Source organism: Pocillopora verrucosa, chromosome 8 (assembly GCF_036669915.1).
Source record: "Pocillopora verrucosa isolate sample1 chromosome 8, ASM3666991v2, whole genome shotgun sequence".
NCBI lineage: Eukaryota > Metazoa > Cnidaria > Anthozoa > Scleractinia > Pocilloporidae > Pocillopora > Pocillopora verrucosa.
The window spans coordinates 21,369,213-21,392,160 of NC_089319.1; the positions used below are offsets into that span (position 1 = coordinate 21,369,213).

The window sequence follows — 22,948 nt, forward strand, 5'->3', positions numbered from 1 at the left end:
AATTAATAAATAAGTCACTGGCAGAGATAGGCTAATAGGGTGAAGCCTGTGAAGTAATTTCAACCGGAATACGAAACTACTCTGAACTGCATCGGTTTTATACCTCAACTCTTTAATCCTCAACATAGGCATCCAGATTCTCCATACTCTTCTCCGTGCATTTCCTTTGGTACTGACAAGGAGAATTTGTATAACAATCAAAACCTCTTAAGTTGGCGATCATTTTCTTTTTCTTCTCGGGATCTTAACGAATGATTCAGCAATATTATTGTTAGGAGAAATTAGATGCTGATCACTCTCAGGGTTTAAAGGATTAACGCACTATTTCTCCAGAAACTACGCACCACTCTCTCAATCAATCAGATGCTAGACTGGAACCAATTTCCACTTAGTCACTCGTGTCTAGTGCTTTGGGATGACTGTTTTGATTTTACTTCAGCAACTTAATGACTACTTGTGTGATATTGTACTTTGCTTCGACTGGACATTTTAATAACTTGGGTTTTGGTTATACAACGCGCACTACTCGAAAAGCGCTTAAGAAGAACAAACGAGAGGTTTTTCTTAATGCCGGCGATGCAGTCGGATACGTAATGAGAAGAGCAGAGCCTTAACCCTTTACACCCTAACATCAGTTTGCATATTCTCCATACTGTTCTCTATACATTTCCTAAGGTGGCGACAGGGAGAATTTGTTTAACAATTAAGAGCTTCTGTGGCTGATGATCATTTTTCTTATTCTCGTGGCATTTATTTGTAATTCAGGGCTGATATTGTAAGGAGAAATTAGATGCTAGTCACTCTTAGGGGTTTTAAAGGGTTAAATACCATCTACTGAAAATCATACAGCAGGAAAGTGAAGTAGCTTACGGCGCTAAGGACGCGGTTACTTATGATCCCATGAAAACTAGATCATCAAAGTCATAAGTCATCGGATGGCCTGAGAACTGCCACTGTGATTGGTTGGTTCGTCCGCTTCTGCTTGCGACTCCGACAATTCAGTTTTCATTGGATCAGAAGTGTTTGAGTCAAAGTGATTAAGGAAACAAAATGGAAACGTTCTGTATCTTCTGACTCTAAATCCGTTCATTTCGATTTTTATTGTACGACGCTGCCAACATTTTGAGGCATAACTCACTTAATTTAAGCATTGCACGGACCTGGTTGCAAGCTGAATAATTCTCAGAGCATCTTTCTGTTTTAGGACAAAAGTGTGAAGCAAGAAAGACACCAGCGCTTTGCTCTGACATAATGTTAAACTTCCACCGTTTAGCTCCACGACTTAATCACCTTTCACTATATCAATTGAAGAGAAATTTTAAAATCCTCCTTGCAAATTTATTACATATCGTCAAAAAGGCTGTTGTGCTAAAATTTGATTACATGTCGTCAAAAAAGCTGATGTACTAATCGTGGTAGTGAAGTGCTATCGCTTGACTCACGATGAGATCACTTCCAATGTCAATCGCAATCAGGTAGACTGACTGCGCGTCACCTTATGAAAGACTGACATGATATTTCCACAGAAAATTTCCACTCTACTTAATACCTGGTTAAATAATAGAAAATTTTACAAAGTAGTCGAGTATTTTCTTCATCCATGATTCAACTTTAAATGCGACAATCACCACGCTATTACGAGGAAGATTTACTTATGTGTCTAAAACACTGTTCCTTCCAATCAGTTGGTACGAAAGACTCCTTTACTAGGCTTGTTCATGTTTAAGACGCTCTCCGATACTTCAACACCATTTAATCCTTCATCACGCTGACAGCTGGGCAGTTGGGATGTGAAGGCTGTAAAAAATAAAAAACAGAAAGAAAATCAGTAAAAAATAAAGAATTTTGTTTTCGTTTTGAAATGAGCCTGAGACGAATTGGAAGAGTCGAACCCCACACCTGCGGATTTCGCGCTCGGATGCTCTACCACTAGGCTGCAGATAACTAATTGGTAACCTAAGGTGTATGGGGGGTTCAAATGTGACAAGAACCTTGCACACTGCTAGGATTAGCATCATAAAAGCACCCCGTGTAAACTGCGAATAGGAGAGATAATACCAACCAAGCTAAAAGTTACCGTTCGCAAATCATTTCATTCCGCACTGTAAACAGTAGTCTAAATTACCGTAGCGCTACTAACCCTTCTGATTTCGAAAAACCTCAACTTAAAACCTGGCTCCAAGAGCAGAGTGGTACTGTCGTAAATGAAAGCTAATTCAGGCTGATGATTAAAGAAAATAACTCCCACTTTAAGCCAAACTTAAATTAAAAATTGGTTCAGGCTTTCAAAATTCTAGTTTTGGCACAGCATAGCCTCTCCCATCATGCGTAAGCCTTTAACCCCTTAGAGTGACCAGCTTCTAATTTCTCCTTACAATATCACCCCTGAATCAAACATGAAAGTCACGAGAATCAAGGAAATGATCACCAACTTATAAAGCTCTTGATGTTTAACAAACTCTCCCGGTCAGTGCTTCAGGAAATGTAGAGAGAACATTAGGGAGAATATGCATACTGATGTTATGGTGTAAAGGGTATTTACTCTTAAGAATCTAAATGACTTACCCTCTGTCAAGCGTCTTCTAACATTAAATCCTGTCAAGGACTGCGCTTACGTCATTGCGGTCACTAACCGCAGAAGATTCCAAGTCCCTACTTGCCAGGATGTAACACACAAGTCCTCCTCTGCTGCACTGCAGTTTGGTCCAGTTCAATTGAAACAAATCCCTCCCGTTGACTTCTTAGCCAAGTTCTTAAACTACATCCAACCAGTGGCTCGCCTCCTGTCACAAGGCTTGCAGCGCTTTTTCCTCCACGAGAAATTTAGAATCAGACAAAGTCTCCACCCCCGTCAACGTAGCTGTTGAATGTAGACACTGACGCGTTCTTCCAGGTCAGGTTTCCAGTCTTCAGTAATTATAATCGCTGAATGTACAAGTGCAACCACAACCTCATGTTAGGATACTCAGTCGGTGTTCAGAATGTTCAAAAGATGTGCTTTTCGCTAAGCCACGCTCATTTAGGGTTTTTCATTGCTCTCACTAAACAAGTTAACTTCAAGAAAAGTTTTGATCGACGATGTGATCCTTGACGAAGCTTGACAGAATTTGTTTATCCAGTCTTCGTATGAATTATTGTGGATGTTTAGTGTAAGGTTTAATATGGCAAGTGACGTGATCTGTGCCACAACACTCCTCAGATTACGCATCCAGTCTCCATGCATGTCACTGTGGTTGTTGACTGTAATACTCAGCATGGTTATCGACGTGTTTTGTGCCAAATCACTTCCCAGTTCGCCCATCCAGTCTCCACTCATATTATTGTAGTTGTTGAATGTAATACTCAGCGTGGTTATCGACGTGCTGTGTGCCAAACTACTTCCCAGTTCGCCCATCCAGTCTCCCCTCATGTAATTGTAGCTGTTGATTGTAATACTCAGCATGGTTATCGACGTGTTTTGTGCCAAACCACTTCCCAGTTCGCCCATCCAGTGTCCACTCATGTAACTGTAGCTGTTGACTGTAATACTCAGCGTGGTTATCGACGTGTTTTGTGCCAAATCACTTCCCAGTTCGCCCATCAAGTTTCTACTAGCGGAACTGTACCTGTTGACTGTAATACTCAGCGTGGTTATCGACGTGTTGCGTGCCAAACCAATTCCCAATTGGCCCATCCACTCTCTACTCATGTAACTGTAGCTGTTGAATGTAATACTCAGCGTGGTTATCGACGTGTTTTGTGACAAACCACTTCTCAATTCGCTAATCCAGTCTCCCCTCGTGTAACTGTAGCTGTTGAGTGTAATACTCAGCGTGGTTATCGACGTGTTTTGTGCCAAAGCACTTCTCAATTGGCCCATCCAGTATCCAATCACGTCATTGTAGCTGTTGACTGTAATACTCAGCGTGGTTATCGACGTGTTGCGTGCCAAACCAATTCCCAATTCGCCCATCCAGTATCCACTCATGTCATTGTAGTTGTTGACTGTAATACTCAGCGTGGTTATCGACGTGTTGTGTGCCAAACCACTTCTCAATTCGCCCATCCAGTTTCCACTCATGTCATTGTAGTTGTTGACTGTAATACTCAGCATGGTTATCGACGTGCCTTGTGCCAAACTACTTCCCAGTTCGCCTATCCAGTCTCCACTCATATAACTGTGGTTGTCGACTGTAATACTCAGCGTGGTTATCGACGTGTTTTGCGCCAAACCACTCCAAAGACCACCCATCCAGCCTTCACTTATGCCACTGCAGTTGTTGAATGAGAGGTGTAATGTAGTAAGTGACACGAATTTCGCCAAAAAGTCACTAACGCTTCGTCCCCAGTCCTCCTCACTTAAGTAAATGGGGCTGTCAAAGTTCATACTCACTTTACTTACACGTGAGCAGATAGTCTCGGCGTTTGTAAATGCTGCAATTAATGACGAAGAATCGACTACAGATAACTCAACTTCTTCGCATACTTCGTCAACTGTCCTTACGTCATGGACATTTAAAGTAGACGAAAATTTTTGATTGCATGTTAGGGCTTCAAGAGTGCTCTCTCCGTCTCTTGTCACCTCTCCCCTAATGTTGATACTCAAGTTGGACAGTGACTCAACTTTGTCAAAGTTCTTAACCAAACAGGTAGCAACACCATCTGTTACTCTTCCATGGATACTCAAATTAACGCAGGAAACTCTTGAGGCTATCAGGAGTTTGCATAAATCACCTGCTCCAGTGCAACTCAACTCTCCCCACATCTTTACAGTAAGTGAGTGAAGTTTCAACACGCCAAGTTTTTCTTCAAGTAGAAGAGGACGAAGACAGGCCACCTGCGAAGTTTTTATTGTGCTGACTACATCCGGCTCAATTGTAAGAGACAGAGATGACTTTTTAGCAACATAGAGAGCTTCACAAATGTTTATCCAATTCTCGGGGAGTTCTCCGAACACTTTTAAGACCAGTGACCTTAAAGTACTATTTTCTACAATACCCTTTTTCAACGAAATGAAAGCAGAGCAGCTGACGCTTCCACATACAGTCAATGTGAGGGATTTTAAGTACGGATCAGCAGCAAGTCCTTCAGCGACAGAAGTCGCCAATAAATCGTGCATGTCTCCATAAATAGTGAGGCTAAAAGATTGAAGTGATCTGTTCCTTAACAAATTTTTCAAAGTCACCATACTACTTTTCCTTACTGAGCCACTGATCTCCAGCACAACAGATGTCAGCGGTGTATCTCCAGACAATCCTTTTTCAAGAATAGTAGCCCAATGCTCACCTAACTCCCCCAGTAGTTTTAAAGTCACGGTTTGTAGTGTTTTGTTTGCGGCTAAATTGTCACCAATAGCAGCAGCCTCCTTAGGGGAAAAGGGACGACTTGTTTGAAGAGTAAAGGAATGTAAAGATGAGTTCACTTGAAGTGCGTTATACACAAGGTCAGGTATTTGTTTTATAAAAACTTCAGAAAAAAAGACAATAGTTTCTAGCCTGGAGTAAGAGGTTAGAAACTCGTCAGCATAGAGAAGATACAGTTCATCATCAAAATATACAGAAAGATGAACGGGCAATTGTAATTGTGAGAAGCTCTTCCAAGCATTTGCAACTCTTAGAACACCTTTAAATATACGATTTCCGATGCAACTGGTTACGGACTGTGGAAATGGGATAAAGGAACAAAGAGTCATTGCCATTTGTTCTGCTTCTCCGCTTTCACTGAAACACTCAGTGAAGAAAGTCGCCTCTTGCTCACTACAATTTAGCCAGTTCCAGCATTCAACCTTAAGATTCTCGCCAATCTGTCTAAACAGATTACAAGTAGCCTCACCCATTATGCCAGACACAAAGATAAACACTTGATTGTATTTTCTTGTGATGTCATCAAAGCTCAACTTCAAGTCATGAAAGACATTAACCCTCTCTTCCAGTAGCTTGTGTGCCAGATATAATGCCGCCAAGTACTCTTGAAAAGTCTTGTGGAAAAAGTGATATTCGTGCTGAGGGTTAATCTTCTTCGCACTGGCCTCTTTGAATACCAAACCAAGTTTACGAGCTGCCAAAGTTTTCTCTTCTCTTCTTTCAAATTCTGCCAACTCTTCTTCTCGAAACGAAAACCGGTCGTTTTCTAGACACCTCCACGCTAACTGCCCCAATGCTAGTAAACTCTCTTTAAATTGTTCCTCTAGAGCTTTGTCATCAGCAGCGGCTTTTACATTGTTTTTGGCACAATACCTTCGCAAAAGGCAACCAACAATAATGTGATAAAGTTCGGTTCGAGAAGATGGTAGATTTCCTTCATAATCCTCAAAAACAACACAGAGAATAAGCAGATTCAATGGATTGCTCGGGAGTGCATGTAGGAAGGTATTTTCCAGGATGGACTGAATAAGCCTTTCTCCCTTTGCTACATGATCAAGACCTAAGTGACTAAAGTGTTTTCTGATGTACTTAAAGGATTCTACTTTCGTGAACCCTTCAATTTGCAGAAGAACGTCAAAGTCAACCTTCTGTCGCACTTCAATTCCTTTTTCTTGACGAGATGTCGCCAAAACGTAGCAAAGTGGTAACATTCTTCTGCTAAGTAACTTATCCACGTGACTTTTACCTGCTTCCGGGAGCTCATCAAGGCCATCTAAAATGACCAAAATTTTTTCTTGGTTATGAACATCTTTGATGTAATCTACCAGCTTTTCCTTGACCTTTCCCTCCATAGGGAGTAGCTGATCAACAATGGCATCTATTACATCTCCACAAATGTCTCGACATTTCAGCAGCAACAAGAGTTTGAAAACTGGAAAAGCAGATTCACTTGGAATTTTTTGGTATGCCCAGTCATGAGAAATTTTAAGACAAAAAGTTGTCTTTCCAATTCCAGGGCTTCCCTCTACGAGCACCATAGAATCGTCACCTTTGTTAAGAGTTTTAAAGATGTCAAACATGTCCACTGTTCTGTCTTCCAATCTAAAGTCTGTTTTTCTTCTCGACACTATTGACAATGTTGTGTAAACATCACCAAGAGGTAGCTTAAAGGTGTTCTCCCAAAGAAGCGGTTTTAGAAGAGATCTTCTGTTGTACTCAGCTCTGAGATGTTTTGTAATCACAGAAAGGTCATGATCTAGAGAAATATTATGAAAACAAAAAGGCTAACTTCTGTACATGTTTCATGCCACTTTGATTAAACTCAGAATGGAGAAGAGTTTTCAGGCTATATGCAGATGCCATGTGATTGCTAGCACAAATTATGAAAATGATTCATACACTTAAATCAAAACATTTACAGATTTAACCTCGAATAACTGAGACTGAAAAAGCATAACTAAATTCAAGTTAACAAACACAGAGGCCATGACCCAGTGGAAATGGCTGAAACATAAACAGGAAACATCTCCACTTGTTAACTTTCAAGATGACCAGCGATGGGGAAGACCTCTAACGCTACGCTGTATGTGCAAATAACACGAGATTTCACGGTGATTCCACTAATATGATAGACTGTTGACGGAATTACCACTATGGAGACCACACTGACTGGGGTGTCAGTCAGTTAGTCTACAAGTAGTGCATGCTTGCCCCAAATTAATGAGTCAATTGACCACAATATCAATTTAAACTAAAGTAACGAGGTGATTACTACATTTAGCAATTATCATTAGTCGTGGAATCACCTTGAGTCTGACCACTTTCTTGAAATGGTGGGATTTCCATACCTGCAAGGAACACGGTACATTTAAAAGCTAAGCTCTCATGACTTGCTGCTGCTCATTGCTAGACAAGCCTCACAAACAATATTAACCCTATAACCCTTAAAAGTGACTGGCATCTAATTTCTCCTTACAATATCTCCCTGAATCAACCATGAAGGTCACAAAAATAACAGAAATGATCACCAACTAAAAAAGCTCTTGATTTTTTAACTAATTCTCCTGGTCAGTACCAAAGGAAATTTAGGGAAAACAGTAAGGAGAAAATGCATACTGATGTTAGGGTGTGAGGGGTTTTTACTACTACATGTAACAACATTCCAACCAAGTAAATAAAATCAACTGGTCAAAAGCAGCAAACTTAGATTCTTTGAATCCTCTCAGAAAGGGTAAACCAAGTGGGTCGAGTTCCAGAATTAAATAAGTTTTGGCTTCTGCTGAGCTACACAGAACTTTCAAGTCTATGAACTTGCACCAATTGCATTGTTGATATAATTGTATGTAGTAAATACCTCCACTGTGATCATTATGGAAAGACTCTCGTTTAAATTGATTAGAAAGCTGATCTCTAAAAACAATGGACGATAGTTGTTCATCCTTGACTGGTAAAGCTGTTAATCTGCTTGCTACCACACCTATGGCAGGTGCCAAATAAATTAATAATAGCTAATTATTAAATACTGTAAAATATTGTAAAATATAACTTTCACCATACTTCTTATTGCTTGCTGTTTAAACAAATTCAAATATAAAATAACTGTTTCAACTCATGCTGAATGTAATATTTCTGATATCTTGGCTTAGTAGAGGTACATTAAGGAAGTGATTGCACTCCATTGATATAGACCAACACACATGAAAGCCTTCCTAACAAAAATGTTACTATGTGTTTCCTTTCATAAATAGTCAATCTGATGCAATGTTGTAATTGACCCCAGTTTTGAGAAATTACTGATTACCTTTGTGGTACATGCCATCTCTCAATTCTTCTCTGGGTCTCTCACAAGCCTGACTTGTATCTTCTGCAACAGATGTTAGCCTCTTATCCCTGACTGGCTTGGCTAACTTGCTCTCTGATGAATCTACATGGGATAAACCAAATTAATTATGGATTTCAACTCTATTTCAGCTATTTATCATTTTGTAAATTTTGGTGTGTAAAGATAATCATTCGCATTATAGCTATATAGCTACAGACTGTTTAAATATAAACCACTTCAAAAGAATATCATGGAATTTCCAGAAGATATACATCTAGTATGTCTTGGAGGATGCTTCATAAATCATTTTTGAAAGAATTTGATGAGATTTCCAATTGGTTAAAAAATTAATGAGGGTATGGAGCTTATCCCAATTTCTACAGCTCAAAGGAACCAAGGGGATTGTAAATTGTTCCTACTGGAAGGAGGAATATTCAAAATATTCAAATTGAATTTAAAATCCAATTTTAATTTCATTGCAAGTTACCCCTCCCCATTTAACCTTTACTAGTGAACCAAACAGTTCACTAGTTTTAAAAAAATGTCAAAGCTTGGTGGAGACAGACACCTTGAGAGTTGTATGTTTGTTCCCAAAGAAAAAAAACAGAAGTGTCAATCTGAAGTCCAGTCTCCCAGATAGACTTCTTACTAACTACGTTGAAAACACCTACATGTAGGTGACCAATAAAGAGTCTGTGCTATAATTATTTGAAAACATCAACTGTCTAGTGAATGACAAGAACATGCTATTACATGTTGCAAAAGTACATTGAAGTAGCAGTACTAATATCAACTCTTGTTTAATTGTAAAAGCGGAAAATAGTTTAAACAAAAAAGAACATTTACCAAAGGCAAGTGTCTGCATCTTTTTCACAAGGACAGTACAAGGCTTCTCCCAGTCATAAGTTTTTGCATAATGTTCACGAAGAAACTTTGCTTCTGAAAGGCGAACTTTCCTACGTTTCTGACGAACATCTCTGATCTCCTTGGCCCAGTCTTTAGGATCTTCTGAGTCTACCACACACTGCGGACCTAAAGGCACTTCCTTCAGAGCTTCTCCGAGTCCTGAATTACCACTGACAAGTACAGGCAGACCAGCAGATAACGCTTCAAGACCAGGCAATCCAAAACCTTCAGTCCTAGATGGCATTATGGCAAGATCCACCTCACAAAACATGTTGGCTAGTACTTCTCTGTTGTCATTAAAGCTGCGAACAATTAGCTGATTACAACTGATGCCATGCTGAAGCAGCTTCTCTGCTATTTCTTCGCCTTTTTCTCTTGGTGAATAAAGAAACTTCAGTCGGTAGGATGCATCTTTTAATTCAGCAATTGCTTTGGCAGCCATGTTGAACCCCTTAACATTGAAATCTTCACAGCTGTCACCACTTCCAATCACTAAAACACAGAATGTTTTCCTTTCGTCAGTGGCTTGTGCTACATTCAAAAATTCAGAGAAAACACCTGGGGTGAGATCTAAAATGGTTTTCTCTTCTTTAGCAGAACAAAGGAAGCGTTTGTAGGCCTCTGCCACTTTAGGTCCTATTGCTACAACCTCATCAGCCATCTTACAGAGTTTTACTTCTGTTTGCTGAAGTTTTTCTCCTTCTGAAATGTTCTTGTACATTCCCACTTCTTCATGAACACTGTGAACAACTTGAATCCATCTACAGTCTGTAGTCCTCTTTATGGATGGAATTTGTTTGCCAAGGTGTACTCCATGTCCTATGACACAGTCTACATCATGGTTTCTGGGTAAAGATGACAACCAAAAAATTGGTTCATGGCCTGGCAATTCATCTGCTTCAATGAGCTGAATTTTGTGACTCGCAGCATTGCTCTTGTCCTCTTCACTGCACTTAGGAAGAAACACACTAACTTCCACATTAGGATGCTTAGCTAACTGTATAGCAAGCTTTCTACTGATAGTTGAGACTTCTCTATCAGTTGATGATCTCCACTCACTACTCAGCAAAGTGACTTTCAGTCTCCTGTTTTGCTGGCCTTTCTGTGATAAAGAGGCTTCACTTGGAGTGGCCAAATCCTTCAAGAGAAAAGCAGCACAGATTTAGAATTGCTCTCTTCATTGCAATAATAAAATATATTTCAAATTAACAAATAAAAGTTATAATATAGGTGACATATTTTTTGTCATTTGTGAAGTAACAATGGCCAAGAGAACATGAAGAGAAAATAGAAAAGCACATGCTCAGTTTATTTGTGTGTAATTCATAGTTGTTCATCAATTATGTACAAAGCAAAGGAGCACAACATTGGCAACCAAGATAAGCATGGAATTCACAAAGCATAAGCACAGCACAAGATGTCTTTGAACACAAATGGAGCTTCAAAGCCAATTCCCAAGTTTGATTGTCACTCGGAGCCCACTTTGTTGGGACCACAATGGAATTATTTGTGGATGGTAAAGATCTAATTATTAATGAAGGTAAAAACGCAACCACAAGACAATGAAGAACAGCAATGCTACTCCATTTAACAGGCCCACATGTTCAAGACATCTTCTCTAAACTTGTGAACACTGGCAAAGCAAACAATCATGTCTGCAGCTGTTACAGCATTAAATGGATATTCTCTTCCCAAAGTCAACTTATCTTTTGCCCATCAGAAATTTGACCAACTCCAACAAAAGCAAGGTGAGACATTTTTGCAGTTTGTATGGAATTAAAAAAAAAGGAAAATATTGCAATTTTGGTGCAGACTTCAACAATCAGATAAGAGACCTTGTCCTGCGCAAATGTAGGTCAGGCTATGTAAACCACAAATTATTTGAAGAAAGGCAAGAGCTAACCCTTGCTTGGATATTAGAACTCCCAGGACAGTGTGAAAGGGCAGAGCACCACATATCTTGTCTCAGTGAGAGTAAGCAGGCTCCAGAAGATGCAAACAGGGTTTATAAAAAACCTGGCAGACCTAATGGTAAACATTAAAGAGTAAAGGAAACAAACAAGAAAAACATTGTCATAGTTGTAGGTCCAGTGGGCACCTGGATGGAGATCCAAAATGCCCTGCTAGAGGTAAGACTTGTAGGAAGTGTAAGTGACAAGATAGACAAGATTTTCTAGTGTCAGCAAAACCAAACCACAAAAACTTGGGTTTAATCAGGTACAAGAACAATCATATGCAAAATAGGGATCAAATTGATTTACTGCTTTCACAATCAGTAATGAGGTGCACTCAAATCTGCTTAAGTTGTCTGTGGGTGGGGTAGAATTAGAGATGTTGGTGGATTCTGAGGTCACCATTAACACTGATGATGAAGAAACCTGAGAAAATTTGAAAGCTAAGAAGATCAAGAGCAAATCTCAAGCTGCTCCTGTTGACAGGAAACTATAACATGCCTATACATCCAGTAAGCCCCTTGAAGTAAAAGGCTGTTTAATATATGAAGTTTTGATTGGCAAACAGAGAACTCAACAGAGAACTGCAACAATAATTCCTAGAGGTGTTCATTGAGATTTGAAAGCTGAAGTCTGAACAAGTGACAATACACAAAGACCCAACAGTGAGACCAGTAGCACACCACTGAGGGTAACTCCTTTCAATTTGCAAGACAAAATGGGAAGGAAAGTTCCAGATTTATTAGACTATGACATCACAAAAGATGTTGACAGTCCTACACCATGGGTGAAACCAGTAGTAATTATTTCAAAGATGGATGGGGACATAAAGCTCTGCATAGATGTGCATGGTTACCAACAATAGATGGGCTGTCACACAACATGAACAACTCCAAGGTTTTTAGCAAGCTATAATCAGCATCAAAGTTAGTCAACACATCATGTTTGCAGAGTTCTATTTAGAACAAATGACACTCTTGTAGAATGACACTCCTGTGTTTACCTCACTCTGAATCATTGACACCCCCCCCCCCCCTCCCCCATTCAATGATGCTTGTATGTAGCTAGAGGTTTTTGGCATCAGGATACAACATTGTTTTGGGCAGAGGGGGGTGAATAGGTTAACTCAACAGGGGCAGCTAACATGGCTGTAGCAAGAACATTCCATACCTTGATGAGAATGCATCATAGATGAGAGTCTTTCTGGCCTCATAGTCAGATGTAATAAAGAATGTGAATGGTGTGTGGGTACCCATTTGCTGAGCAGGCCACAGTCTCAGAGTGTGAATGTTAATACTTCCAGACTGAGATAGAAGCCCTTGCCCTTTTTAGGCCTTCAAGAAGTACCATGCTTACATGTATATTTTTATGAAATGAAATTTTATCTGGTTACTGATCACAAACTGGACATGATCTATGGGCCCTGCTCCAAATCCTGTTTCTGCATTGATTGCTGGGTAATCCACCTACAACCTCAGCCAACCCTCTCTCACATTTGCTGAGTCAACAAAGTGACAAATCATCAACACACAGCTAAAGAGTATATTCGATTTGCAGCCATCAGCACCACACCACAAGAGAAATTGAAGAAGTATCTGCTATGGATGAAGAGTTAAAAGCTCTGAGAGAGGCAAATAAAACTGTTTGATTTGATAAAAGCCAGGCTTATGCACCAGCTGCTTGTGAACTGTATGTGATCAGTGAATAGTCCTATGAGGTAACCGCATTGTGCTAACCAGCAAGCTAAGGCCCAAAACAAATGCCTTAGCTCATAAAGGACACTCACATGTAGCAATTGTTGGAACAAAACAAAATTTGAGAAGCAAAGTATGGTGGTCATGCATGGATAAGACAGCAGAGAAAATCTGCAAATCTTGTTATGAATGTCTTGACTCGTTGCATACCCATATCCCCTTGAGCTGCTGACATCAATGATATTGCCAAAGGGTCCTCAGCCAGACCAAGCCATAGACCTTCTACAGCCACTCCCGGTTTACGGTCAACTCGCCGACGGACCAACTTGCCGACACCAACTCGCCGACGTATAAAATCGAGTAGAGACGTCGGCGAGTTGGTCGTCAATCCAATACAACTTATTAAAAGCTAAACATACAGAAAATTAAACGATATTTAGTAAAAAAACATTGGACATTGGTGAACATCAAACAGAAGCTTAAACATCGGTGAACATTGGTGAACATCACCAATGACTATAACAGCTTAAGACGCGAACGAGTTATTGTGCGACAACAACACCGTAAAGACTCATCATGTCAATCGCTCAGATTTTTTAACGAAAACGTGGCTTTCTAGACGAGATCTTTAGTAAAAAGCATTTCTTTTTATTTTCAACAAAGTTTATAAGAATCTTAAGGCGAATAAAGCGAAGTAAACCTCACCAACGACTCTAACAGCTTCAGACGCGAACGAGTTATTGTGTGACAACAACACCGTAAAGACTCATCATGTCAATCGCTCAGTTTGTTTTAACGAAAACTTGGTTTTCTAGACAAGATCTTTAGTAAAAAGCGTTTCTTTTTATTTTCAACAAAGTTTATAAGGATCTTAAGGCGAATAAAGCGAAGTAAACCTCACCAATGACTCTAACAGCTTCAGACGCGAACGAGTTGTGTGACAACAACACCGTAAAAACTCATCATGTCAATCGCTCAGTTTTTTTCACGAAAACTTGGCTTTCTAGACAAGATCTTTAGTAAAAAGCTATTATTTTTAATTGCAACAAAGTTTATAAGGATCTTAAGGCGAATAAAGCTAAGTAAACCTCACCAATGACTCTAACAGCTTCAGACGCGAACGAGTTATTGTGTGACAACCATAGCAACCACGCGGAACCACATGTTTTTTTTTTAACTTTAAAGAAAGATTTATTCATGATCGAGAACGTTTGATTTACGATAAAAACGATAAAATTCCATTTATTATAAAGATCAGATGAACATGTGAAAGTAATGTATATCATGCAATTACTCTGCTTTTGTAGGTCCGTTTAATCTCGACATCGATTTCAATAATTGGGCCGCTGTTCTTTCACCATTTTCATATTTCTCCCATAATCCAAACACATTACTCTGTAATTGCCTAATAAAAAAAAAAGGCTTTTTACTAAAGATCTTGTCTAGAAAGCCAAGTTTTCGTTAAAACAAACTGAGCGATTGACATGCTGAGTCTTAACGGTGTTGTTGTCACACAATAACTCGTTCGCGTCTGAAGCTGTTAGAGTCGTTGGTGAGGTTTACTTCGCTTTATTCGCCTTAAGATCCTTATAAACTTTGTTGCAAATAAAAATAATTGCATTTTACTAAAGATCTCGTCTAGAAAGCCAAGTTTTCGTTAAAAAATCTGAGCGATTGACAAGATGAGTCTTTACGGTGTTGTTGTCGCACAATAACTCGTTCGTTATAGTCATTGGTGATGTTCCCCAATGTTCACCGATGTTTAAGCTTCTGTTTGATGTTCACCAATGTTCGCCAGCGTTTTTTTACTAAATATCGTTTACTTCTCTGTATGTTTAACTTCTAATAAGTTGTATTGGATTGACGACCAACTCGCCGACGTCTCTACTCGATTTTATACGTCGGCGAGTTGGCGTCGGCGAGTTGGTCCGTCGGCGAGTTGACTGGTTACCCCACTCCCATCTGGACCATCCATACTACTTGTCATCAACTACTATGGCCATTATCATGAGTATGTGGAAGTAATTGACAACCTAGCGGAGATCCTCAGCAGCCATGATCTTCCTGTCACTACCAAGTCAGACTGTAACTCTAATCAAGACAATTCTAAGAATACTGCAAGCAGAATGGCATTGTGCATCTTAAGACCACACCAAAACCACCCTAGGCCAATAGGGAACTTGAAAGACAAAATGCCATCCTAATGAAGAGAATTGCATTGACCAAGCTGTAGGAGTTGACAGGATGAAGGATAAAGAAGATGGGTGAGTATGTAGTGAGGTATTGATCCACTGAAAGTCCTGAGAAGTATTGATTCACCCTTAAACTCCCAAGATCTGATTTTCAATTCTCTCCTCTTGCTGCTACACAATTCCTTGTAAATTAGTTACAAGAATTTGGTGTAAGATCAAGATTAAAACTTCTTCCTGATAAGTTTGAGTATTCTCATTAACCATTTTCCAGAAAACATATAAATATCTTAGGGAGAAGTTACATGTTAGTCACTTTTTGAAGTTAAAGGGTTAAAAGGAAGGTGAGAGCAAAATTGCTAGAGCTACAAGCTGATTGCCACATACAGACTTTTTAGGGTAAAAGAAAAGACCAAAGCATTTAAAGACAAGGCTAAAAACACTAAACCATCTAATACTCAAGTTGGCAATCGAGTGCTAGTGAAAGACAAAAAGACAAATTCTCCACACCATTCAATCCAACGTAATCCCAAGTGGTTAGTAAGACTGGCAACAGTGTCATTATAGAAACTCCAAGTCCAGGAACCCAAAATGCAAGAAATGCTTCCCATGTAGAGAAATTTGGGATAGATGATCCTGCATCTACATTTGAAACACAATCTGTCAGCTAAATGAAATTAGAGCACCTACAACAAAACCAGGTTGAGCTGCAAGTGAATTGATACCCATGGCATGCACCACTCTGCTACATGAACCTCCTTCAAGGAATACCCCATTAATACAAGCATAAAGAATGGAAACAAGGCAGTTCCCATCTGTTCAGATCTTGCAATTAATGGAGCAACAGTGCCTGGCACACAAGCAACACCAAGCTGTGAAAGACCTCAGAGATAAAGGAGATACAAAGAGAGATACAGGTACAAGGAGAGATACAGGTACAAGGAGAGATACAGGTACAAGGAGAGATACAGGTACAAAGAGAGATACAGGTACAAAGAGAGATACAGGTACAAAGAGAGATACAGGTACAAGGAGAGATACAGGTACAAGGAGAGATACAGGTACAAGGAGAGATACAGGTACAAGGAGAGATACAGGTACAAAGAGAGATACAGGTACAAGGAGAGATACAGGTACAAGGAGAGATACAGGTACAAAGAGAGATACAGGTACAAGGAGAGATTCAGGTACAAGGAGAGATACAGGTACAAGGAGAGATACAGGTACAAGGAGAGATACAGGTACAAGGAGAGATTCAGCTACAAGGAGAGATACAGGTACAAGGAGAGATACAGGTACAAAGAGAGATACAGGTACAAGGAGAGATACAGGTACAAAGAGAGATACAGGTACAAAGAGAGATACAGGTACAAGGAGAGATACAGGTACAAGGAGAGATACAGGTACAAGGAGAGATACAGGTACAAGGAGAGATACAGGTACAAGGAGAGATACAGGTACTAGGAGAGATACAGGTACAAGGAGAGATACAGGTACAAGGAGAGATACAGGTACAAGGAGAGATACAGGTACAAGGAGAGATACAGGTACAAGGAGAGATACAGGTACAAAGAGAGACACAGGTACAAGGAGAGACACAGGTACAAGGAGAGACACAGGTACAAAGAGAGATACAGGTACAAAGAGAGATACAGGTACAAAGAGAGATACAGGTACAAGGAGAGATACAGGTACAAGGAGAGATACAGGTACAAAGAGAGATACAGGTACAAAGAGAGATACAGGTACAAAGAGAGATACAGGTACAAGGAGAGATACAGGTACAAGGAGAGATACAGGTACAAGGAGAGATACAGGTACAAGGAGAGATACAGGTACAAAGAGAGATACAGGTACAAGGAGAGATACAGGTACAAGGAGAGATACAGGTACAAAGAGAGATACAGGTACAAGGAGAGATTCAGGTACAAGGAGAGATGCAGGTACAAGGAGAGATACAGGTACAAAGAGAGATACAGGTACAAGGAGAGATTCAGGTACAAGGAGAGATACAGGTACAAGGAGAGATACAGGTACAAGGAGAGATACAGGTACAAGGAGAGATACAGGTACAAGGAGAGATACAGGTACAAAGAGAGATACAGGTACAAAGAGAGATACAGGTACAAGGAGAGATACAGGTACAAAGAGAGATACAGGTACAAGGAGAGATACAGGTACAAGGAGAGATACAGGTACTAGGAGAGATACAGGTACAAGGAGAGATACAGGTACAAGGAGAGATACAGGTACAAGGAGAGATACAGGTACAAAGAGAGATACAGGTACAAGGAGAGATACAGGTACAAGGAGAGATACAGGTACTAGGAGAGATACAGGTACAAGGAGAGATACAGGTACAAAGAGAGATACAGGTACAAGGAGAGATACAGGTACAAAGAGAGATACAGGTACAAGGAGAGATACAGGTACAAGGAGAGATTCAGGTACAAGGAGAGATACAGGTACAAGGAGAGATACAGGTACAAAGAGAGATACAGGTACAAAGAGAGATACAGGTACAAGGAGAGATACAGGTACAAAGAGAGATACAGGTACAAGGAGAGATACAGGTACGAGGAGAGATACAGGTACGAGGAGAGATACAGGTACAAGGAGAGATACAGGTACAAAGAGAGATACAGGTACAAGGAGAGATACAGGTACAAAGAGAGATACAGGTACAAGGAGAGATACAGGTACAAGGAGAGATACAGGTACAAGGAGAGATACAGGTACAAGGAGAGATACAGGTACAAGGAGAGATACAGGTACAAAGAGAGATACAGGTACAAAGAGAGATACAGGTACAAAGAGAGATACAGGTACAAGGAGAGATACAGGTACAAGGAGAGATACAGGTACAAGGAGAGAAACAGGTACAAAGAGAGATACAGGTACAAAGAGAGATACAGGTACAAAGAGAGATACAGGTACAAGGAGAGTTACAGGTACAAGGAGAGATACAGGTACAAGGAGAGATACAGGTACAAGGAGAGATACAGGTACAAGGAGAGATACAGGTACAAAGAGAGATACAGGTACAAAGAGAGATACAGGTACAAAGAGAGATACAGGTACAAAGAGAGATACAGGTACAAGGAGAGATACAGGTACAAGGAGAGATACAGGTACAAGGAGAGATACAGGTACAAAGAGAGATACAGGTACAAAGAGAGATACAGGTACAAGGAGAGATACAGGTACAAGGAGAGATACAGGTACAAGGAGAGATACAGGTACAAAGAGAGATACAGGTACAAAGAGAGATACAGGTACAAAGAGAGATACAGGTACAAGGAGAGATACAGGTACAAGGAGAGATACAGGTACAAGGAGAGATACAGGTACAAAAAGAGATACAGGTACAAAGAGAGATACAGGTACAAAGAGAGATACAGGTACAAGGAGAGATACAGGTACAAGGAGAGATACAGGTACAAGGAGAGATACAGGTACAAAGAGAGATACAGGTACAAAGAGAGATACAGGTACAAAGAGAGATACAGGTACAAGGAGAGATACAGGTACAAGGAGAGATACAGGTACAAGGAGAGATACAGGTACAAGGAGAGATACAGGTACAAGGAGAGATACAGGTACAAGGAGAGATACAGGTACAAAGAGAGATACAGGTACAAGGAGAGATACAGGTACAAAGAGAGATACAGGTACAAGGAGAGATACAGGTACAAGGAGAGATACAGGTACAAGGAGAGATACAGGTACAAGGAGAGATACAGGTACAAAGAGAGATACAGGTACAAAGAGAGATACAGGTACAAAGAGAGATACAGGTACAAAGAGAGATACAGGTACAAGGAGAGATACAGGTACAAGGAGAGATACAGGTACAAGGAGAGATACAGGTACAAAGAGAGATACAGGTACAAAGAGAGATACAGGTACAAAGAGAGATACAGGTACAAGGAGAGATACAGGTACAAAGAGAGATACAGGTACAAGGAGAGATACAGGTACAAGGAGAGATACAGGTACTAGGAGAGATACAGGTACAAAGAGAGATACAGGTACAAAGAGAGATACAGGTACGAGGAGAGATACAGGTACAAGGAGAGATACAGGTACAAAGAGAGATACAGGTATAAAGAGAGATACAGGTACAAGGAGAGGTACAGGTACAAGGAGTGATACAGGTACAAAGAGAGATACAGGTACAAAGAGAGATACAGGTACAAAGAGAGATACAGGTACAAGGAGAGATACAGGTACAAAGAGAGATACAGGTACAAGGAGAGATTCAGGCACAAAGAGAGATACAGGTACAAAGAGAGATACAGGTACAAGGAGAGATGCAGGTACAAAGAGAGATACAGGTACAAGGAGAGATACAGGTACAAGGACGTCATCTTAAAAAATTCATTGAAATTGAAGAACATTGTGATTGACAACATTGTGACTTTGTGAGTTTGTGATTAAGTTTTGTTAAGGACCAAAGTAGAAAGTGAAAGGAATACAGGAGTAATTAAGCCACTCACACCTGCTTGGGACATAAATGTCTACAGCAAGATTTGACAGAAAAACATTCTTTTAAGATACTTTAAGTGAGTTTTTCATTGAATAACTGTACAACAATGAATAGTTTGTCCTTAGTCAAGAATCTGCAAGAACTGAGTTTCAAGATACACAATCACACACAAAGGTGTAAATGTTGTGCTTAACTTTATAGGAAAAGGGTTCCATTTGTACTAAAATCTCATTCTCATAGCTTCATAATTAAATTTATGAGTTATTAGTTTTACCTTTGATGGCCCAGACATCACAGGAAACCTTTAATATTGAATGCAGCTGCTAAAAAGAAAAAAATTACAATGTCTAAATTAACTTCACCTCACTTAACACAAATAAAGGTTTTTAGGTTGTATATTCACAAAACAGGCATCTTGAGACTACAGTTGGCTACTGCTATAACATTGGACATAAATGGAAAATGCATAGTGAGGCTATAAAGAAGTGTTGCAGAAGATTTGTATTAACATGCAAAGCAAGAAAACCTGCCACATCCCATATATTCATGGGTACCCTGGTTCACAAGAGAAAGATGATTCAAGAATACAGTGACTTAGTTGATGTTCAACCAGTAACTTAATGATAACAAATACCATATTTATTTGATTATAAGCCAAGCAATTTTTATACAAATTAAAAATGAAGAGAATTAAAATTTGGGCTCTAAAGGGGGTCTCAGCTAACCACTGAAGAAATGTAAAATGGTTTCCATGTTTACATAGCCTGATGTAAACATGCAGGAGGTTGGGAGAACACGAGATAAGTGTAGGAAACCACAATGCGAAGCGGAGTGGTTTCCAGCTTATTGAGTGTTCTCCCAAGTGTTTACATCAGGCTATGTAAACACGGAAACCATTTTACATTTCTTTTATAAAATAACTAATGAAAGAGGAACGAAAACCATGTTTGCATATGCTCATGTAAAATGGTTTTATGGCCAATCAGAGCACATGTACTATTTGAATTATTTTATAATGAAAGTTTTTTAAAAAAATTTTTTCCAGCACATGGAAACTCTCGATGTATTTACTTATAAGCCAAGCTACAGTAAAGAAACACAATATAATCATATTAACAATAATGAAAATGATAGAAATAGTAATAATTAAGAGGGACAGTAGCTTGAAAACCTCACAGTTTTTCTATCCTCAAGGTTCCAATGATGATTAAATTATGCTTCTTTCAATTTTTCCTGTTGAATCATCTTTTCTTGTGAACATGGTACTCATGAATATGCAGGATACAAGAGGTTTTCTGTTTTTCAGGTGAGAGAAATCTTCTGCAACACTACCTTCTAGCATCATTACACAACCTCTAGTTCTGTTCAATGCTATGAAAATTAATTGTGCTATATTAGTAGCTACATACAGTCTTGACTGCCTATTTTTAATGCTTTGTGTTTATGGTTCAAGTTCCAGTTGATTTGAGGTGCGTCATATGCCATTCAAGGTAACTAGCTGTTTGAAGGTGATGTATGGCATTTGCATAAAATACTTGAGTCAATGTTCCATTGTTTTCTAAACAATAAATTTTCCTCTTTCTCTTTGGTTGTTTGATGAACGAGCCCAAAAGATGTCAATGAATTCTCTGATCACAATATTGCCAGTAAAAACGATAATTTCGAAGTAAAACAGTAGAAAATATGTCATGCACTTCAGCGCAAAGGGTCTTTGGTTCTTAACAAGCAAAGTTTTATCTCTGGCCAACAATTTGTGATCTGGGTTATCAAAAGGCAGTTGGGCTTGGGAATCTGTTTGACATCCACTTAATGAACTCTTCTCTGATTACTGCATATTAGTGGTTGCTACAAAATAACTTTCTAAAACTTCAACATATTTTCATATCGGGGAACTAAAAAAACATCATTAAAACATGAAAACTTACCACATTCCGTTACAATGGTTGTTTAGGATCGTTAATCCAGACATGTCTGAGTGAGATGACGGACTCTCCAAACCTTAAAAACAACCACAGGCCACATTGCGATAAGATTACAACTGACTATTGAAAAGTAAAGGAAAATTTGAGTCATTCTGAATATTTTGGATTGATCTGTTGTTCTCATTTATTTGTGAATCAAAACAACTCCTGGAATGCGAATAAGCAGACAAAAGGATAACTTCTAGTGTACTGGCAAATTGCCAGTGGATCAAACCGAACAGTCAAAGCTTTAAATTCCACATCCCCAGAAATTCTTGTGCTGTGTGAACCTTCTTGTTCTTCCAAATACTACAAGAGGCTTAAATGAAGAAAACGCCTTCACGCTTTTCGCTTTGCCATTTCCGACAAAACAGCTTACTGAAACGACCACAGCCCACAATGGCGAAGTCACGCTAGTTTATCAGAGCAGTATCATGTGATCCAACAAGCAGTGATTTGAAACACGTTCTCCCGCGAGGGACATTCGAAATGATTCCAATAGATGTACGACTACTGAGTAACACATCTCCACTCAAATGGGACCTTTCCACGAAACGAGCAAACTTAAGCTTTTAGAATTACCTTCGATCAGCAGATAGATCACAGACAACGCAAGCCGCCCAAAAGACAAAAGTTGCATCAGCTCAAGAATCTTCGCTCATTGCCATGCTGACGGCCTCGCCAGATAATGACAAATACTTCATATTAAGACTCTAAATCACCCCATAATTTAGGATATATGTAAAAGTGAAATGAACTCCAGTTAAATTACGCGTCGTTTGAAGGGCGGAGGTTCAGTACACTCCCATCAAATTCCTACCCAGAGTTCACAGGAGACTTGCGCTTTCCAAATATGGGGTGCAGAGGAACCATCCCAAGGACTTAGCTATGACGCAAAAGGATTGTGGAAGGGATTTAATTTTTTTTTTTAAATCACAGAAACGGAATTTGGCGAGTTGAAACAAAGTATGTTGTACGAGCGATTCGAAAATAGGGAATGAACCCAACGTCTTCTTTTTCATGGTGTAAGGGGCAGATGTAGTCTCCCAAGAAAGTGAATCAGTGAAAAACATACCATTTCCAGTGGAAGGTA

At 39.6% G+C, this 22,948-nt stretch overlaps 1 protein-coding gene across 2 annotated transcripts; it reads right to left on the reverse strand.

Annotated features, from left to right (window-relative positions):
- Nucleotides 1-1,003: 1,003 nt before the first annotated feature.
- On the reverse strand, nucleotides 1,004-22,858 carry LOC131780030 (uncharacterized). Of its 2 annotated transcripts, XM_066170646.1 has the most exons (9): nucleotides 22,438-22,858; nucleotides 21,820-21,892; nucleotides 20,169-20,217; nucleotides 9,511-10,708; nucleotides 8,644-8,766; nucleotides 8,197-8,319; nucleotides 7,649-7,690; nucleotides 2,566-7,098; nucleotides 1,004-1,797 (listed from the first exon to the last, which is right to left on the reverse strand). In XM_066170646.1, exons 3-8 carry the CDS (start codon nucleotides 20,184-20,186, stop codon nucleotides 3,020-3,022), a joined length of 5,583 nt encoding a protein of 1,860 aa, XP_066026743.1. In that variant the 5' UTR covers nucleotides 20,187-20,217; nucleotides 21,820-21,892; nucleotides 22,438-22,858; the 3' UTR covers nucleotides 1,004-1,797; nucleotides 2,566-3,019. The 2 variants fall into 2 exon arrangements, with proteins under 2 accessions (XP_066026743.1, XP_066026744.1); XM_066170647.1 differs by lacking the exon at nucleotides 8,197-8,319 and having other exon boundaries at nucleotides 1,006-1,797; nucleotides 22,438-22,857.
- Nucleotides 22,859-22,948: the final 90 nt, after the last annotated feature.

Bases quoted from the DNA above. Each gene is read 5' to 3' on its own strand.
- LOC131780030 (XM_066170646.1), bottom strand. The intron at 8,320-8,643 runs GTAATCAGTAAT...CACCTGCCATAG, and splicing joins AGATGGCATGTACCACAAAG to GTGTGGTAGCAAGCAGATTA. The intron at 7,691-8,196 runs GTATTTACTACA...TGTTCCTTGCAG, and splicing joins CCATAATGATCACAGTGGAG to GTATGGAAATCCCACCATTT.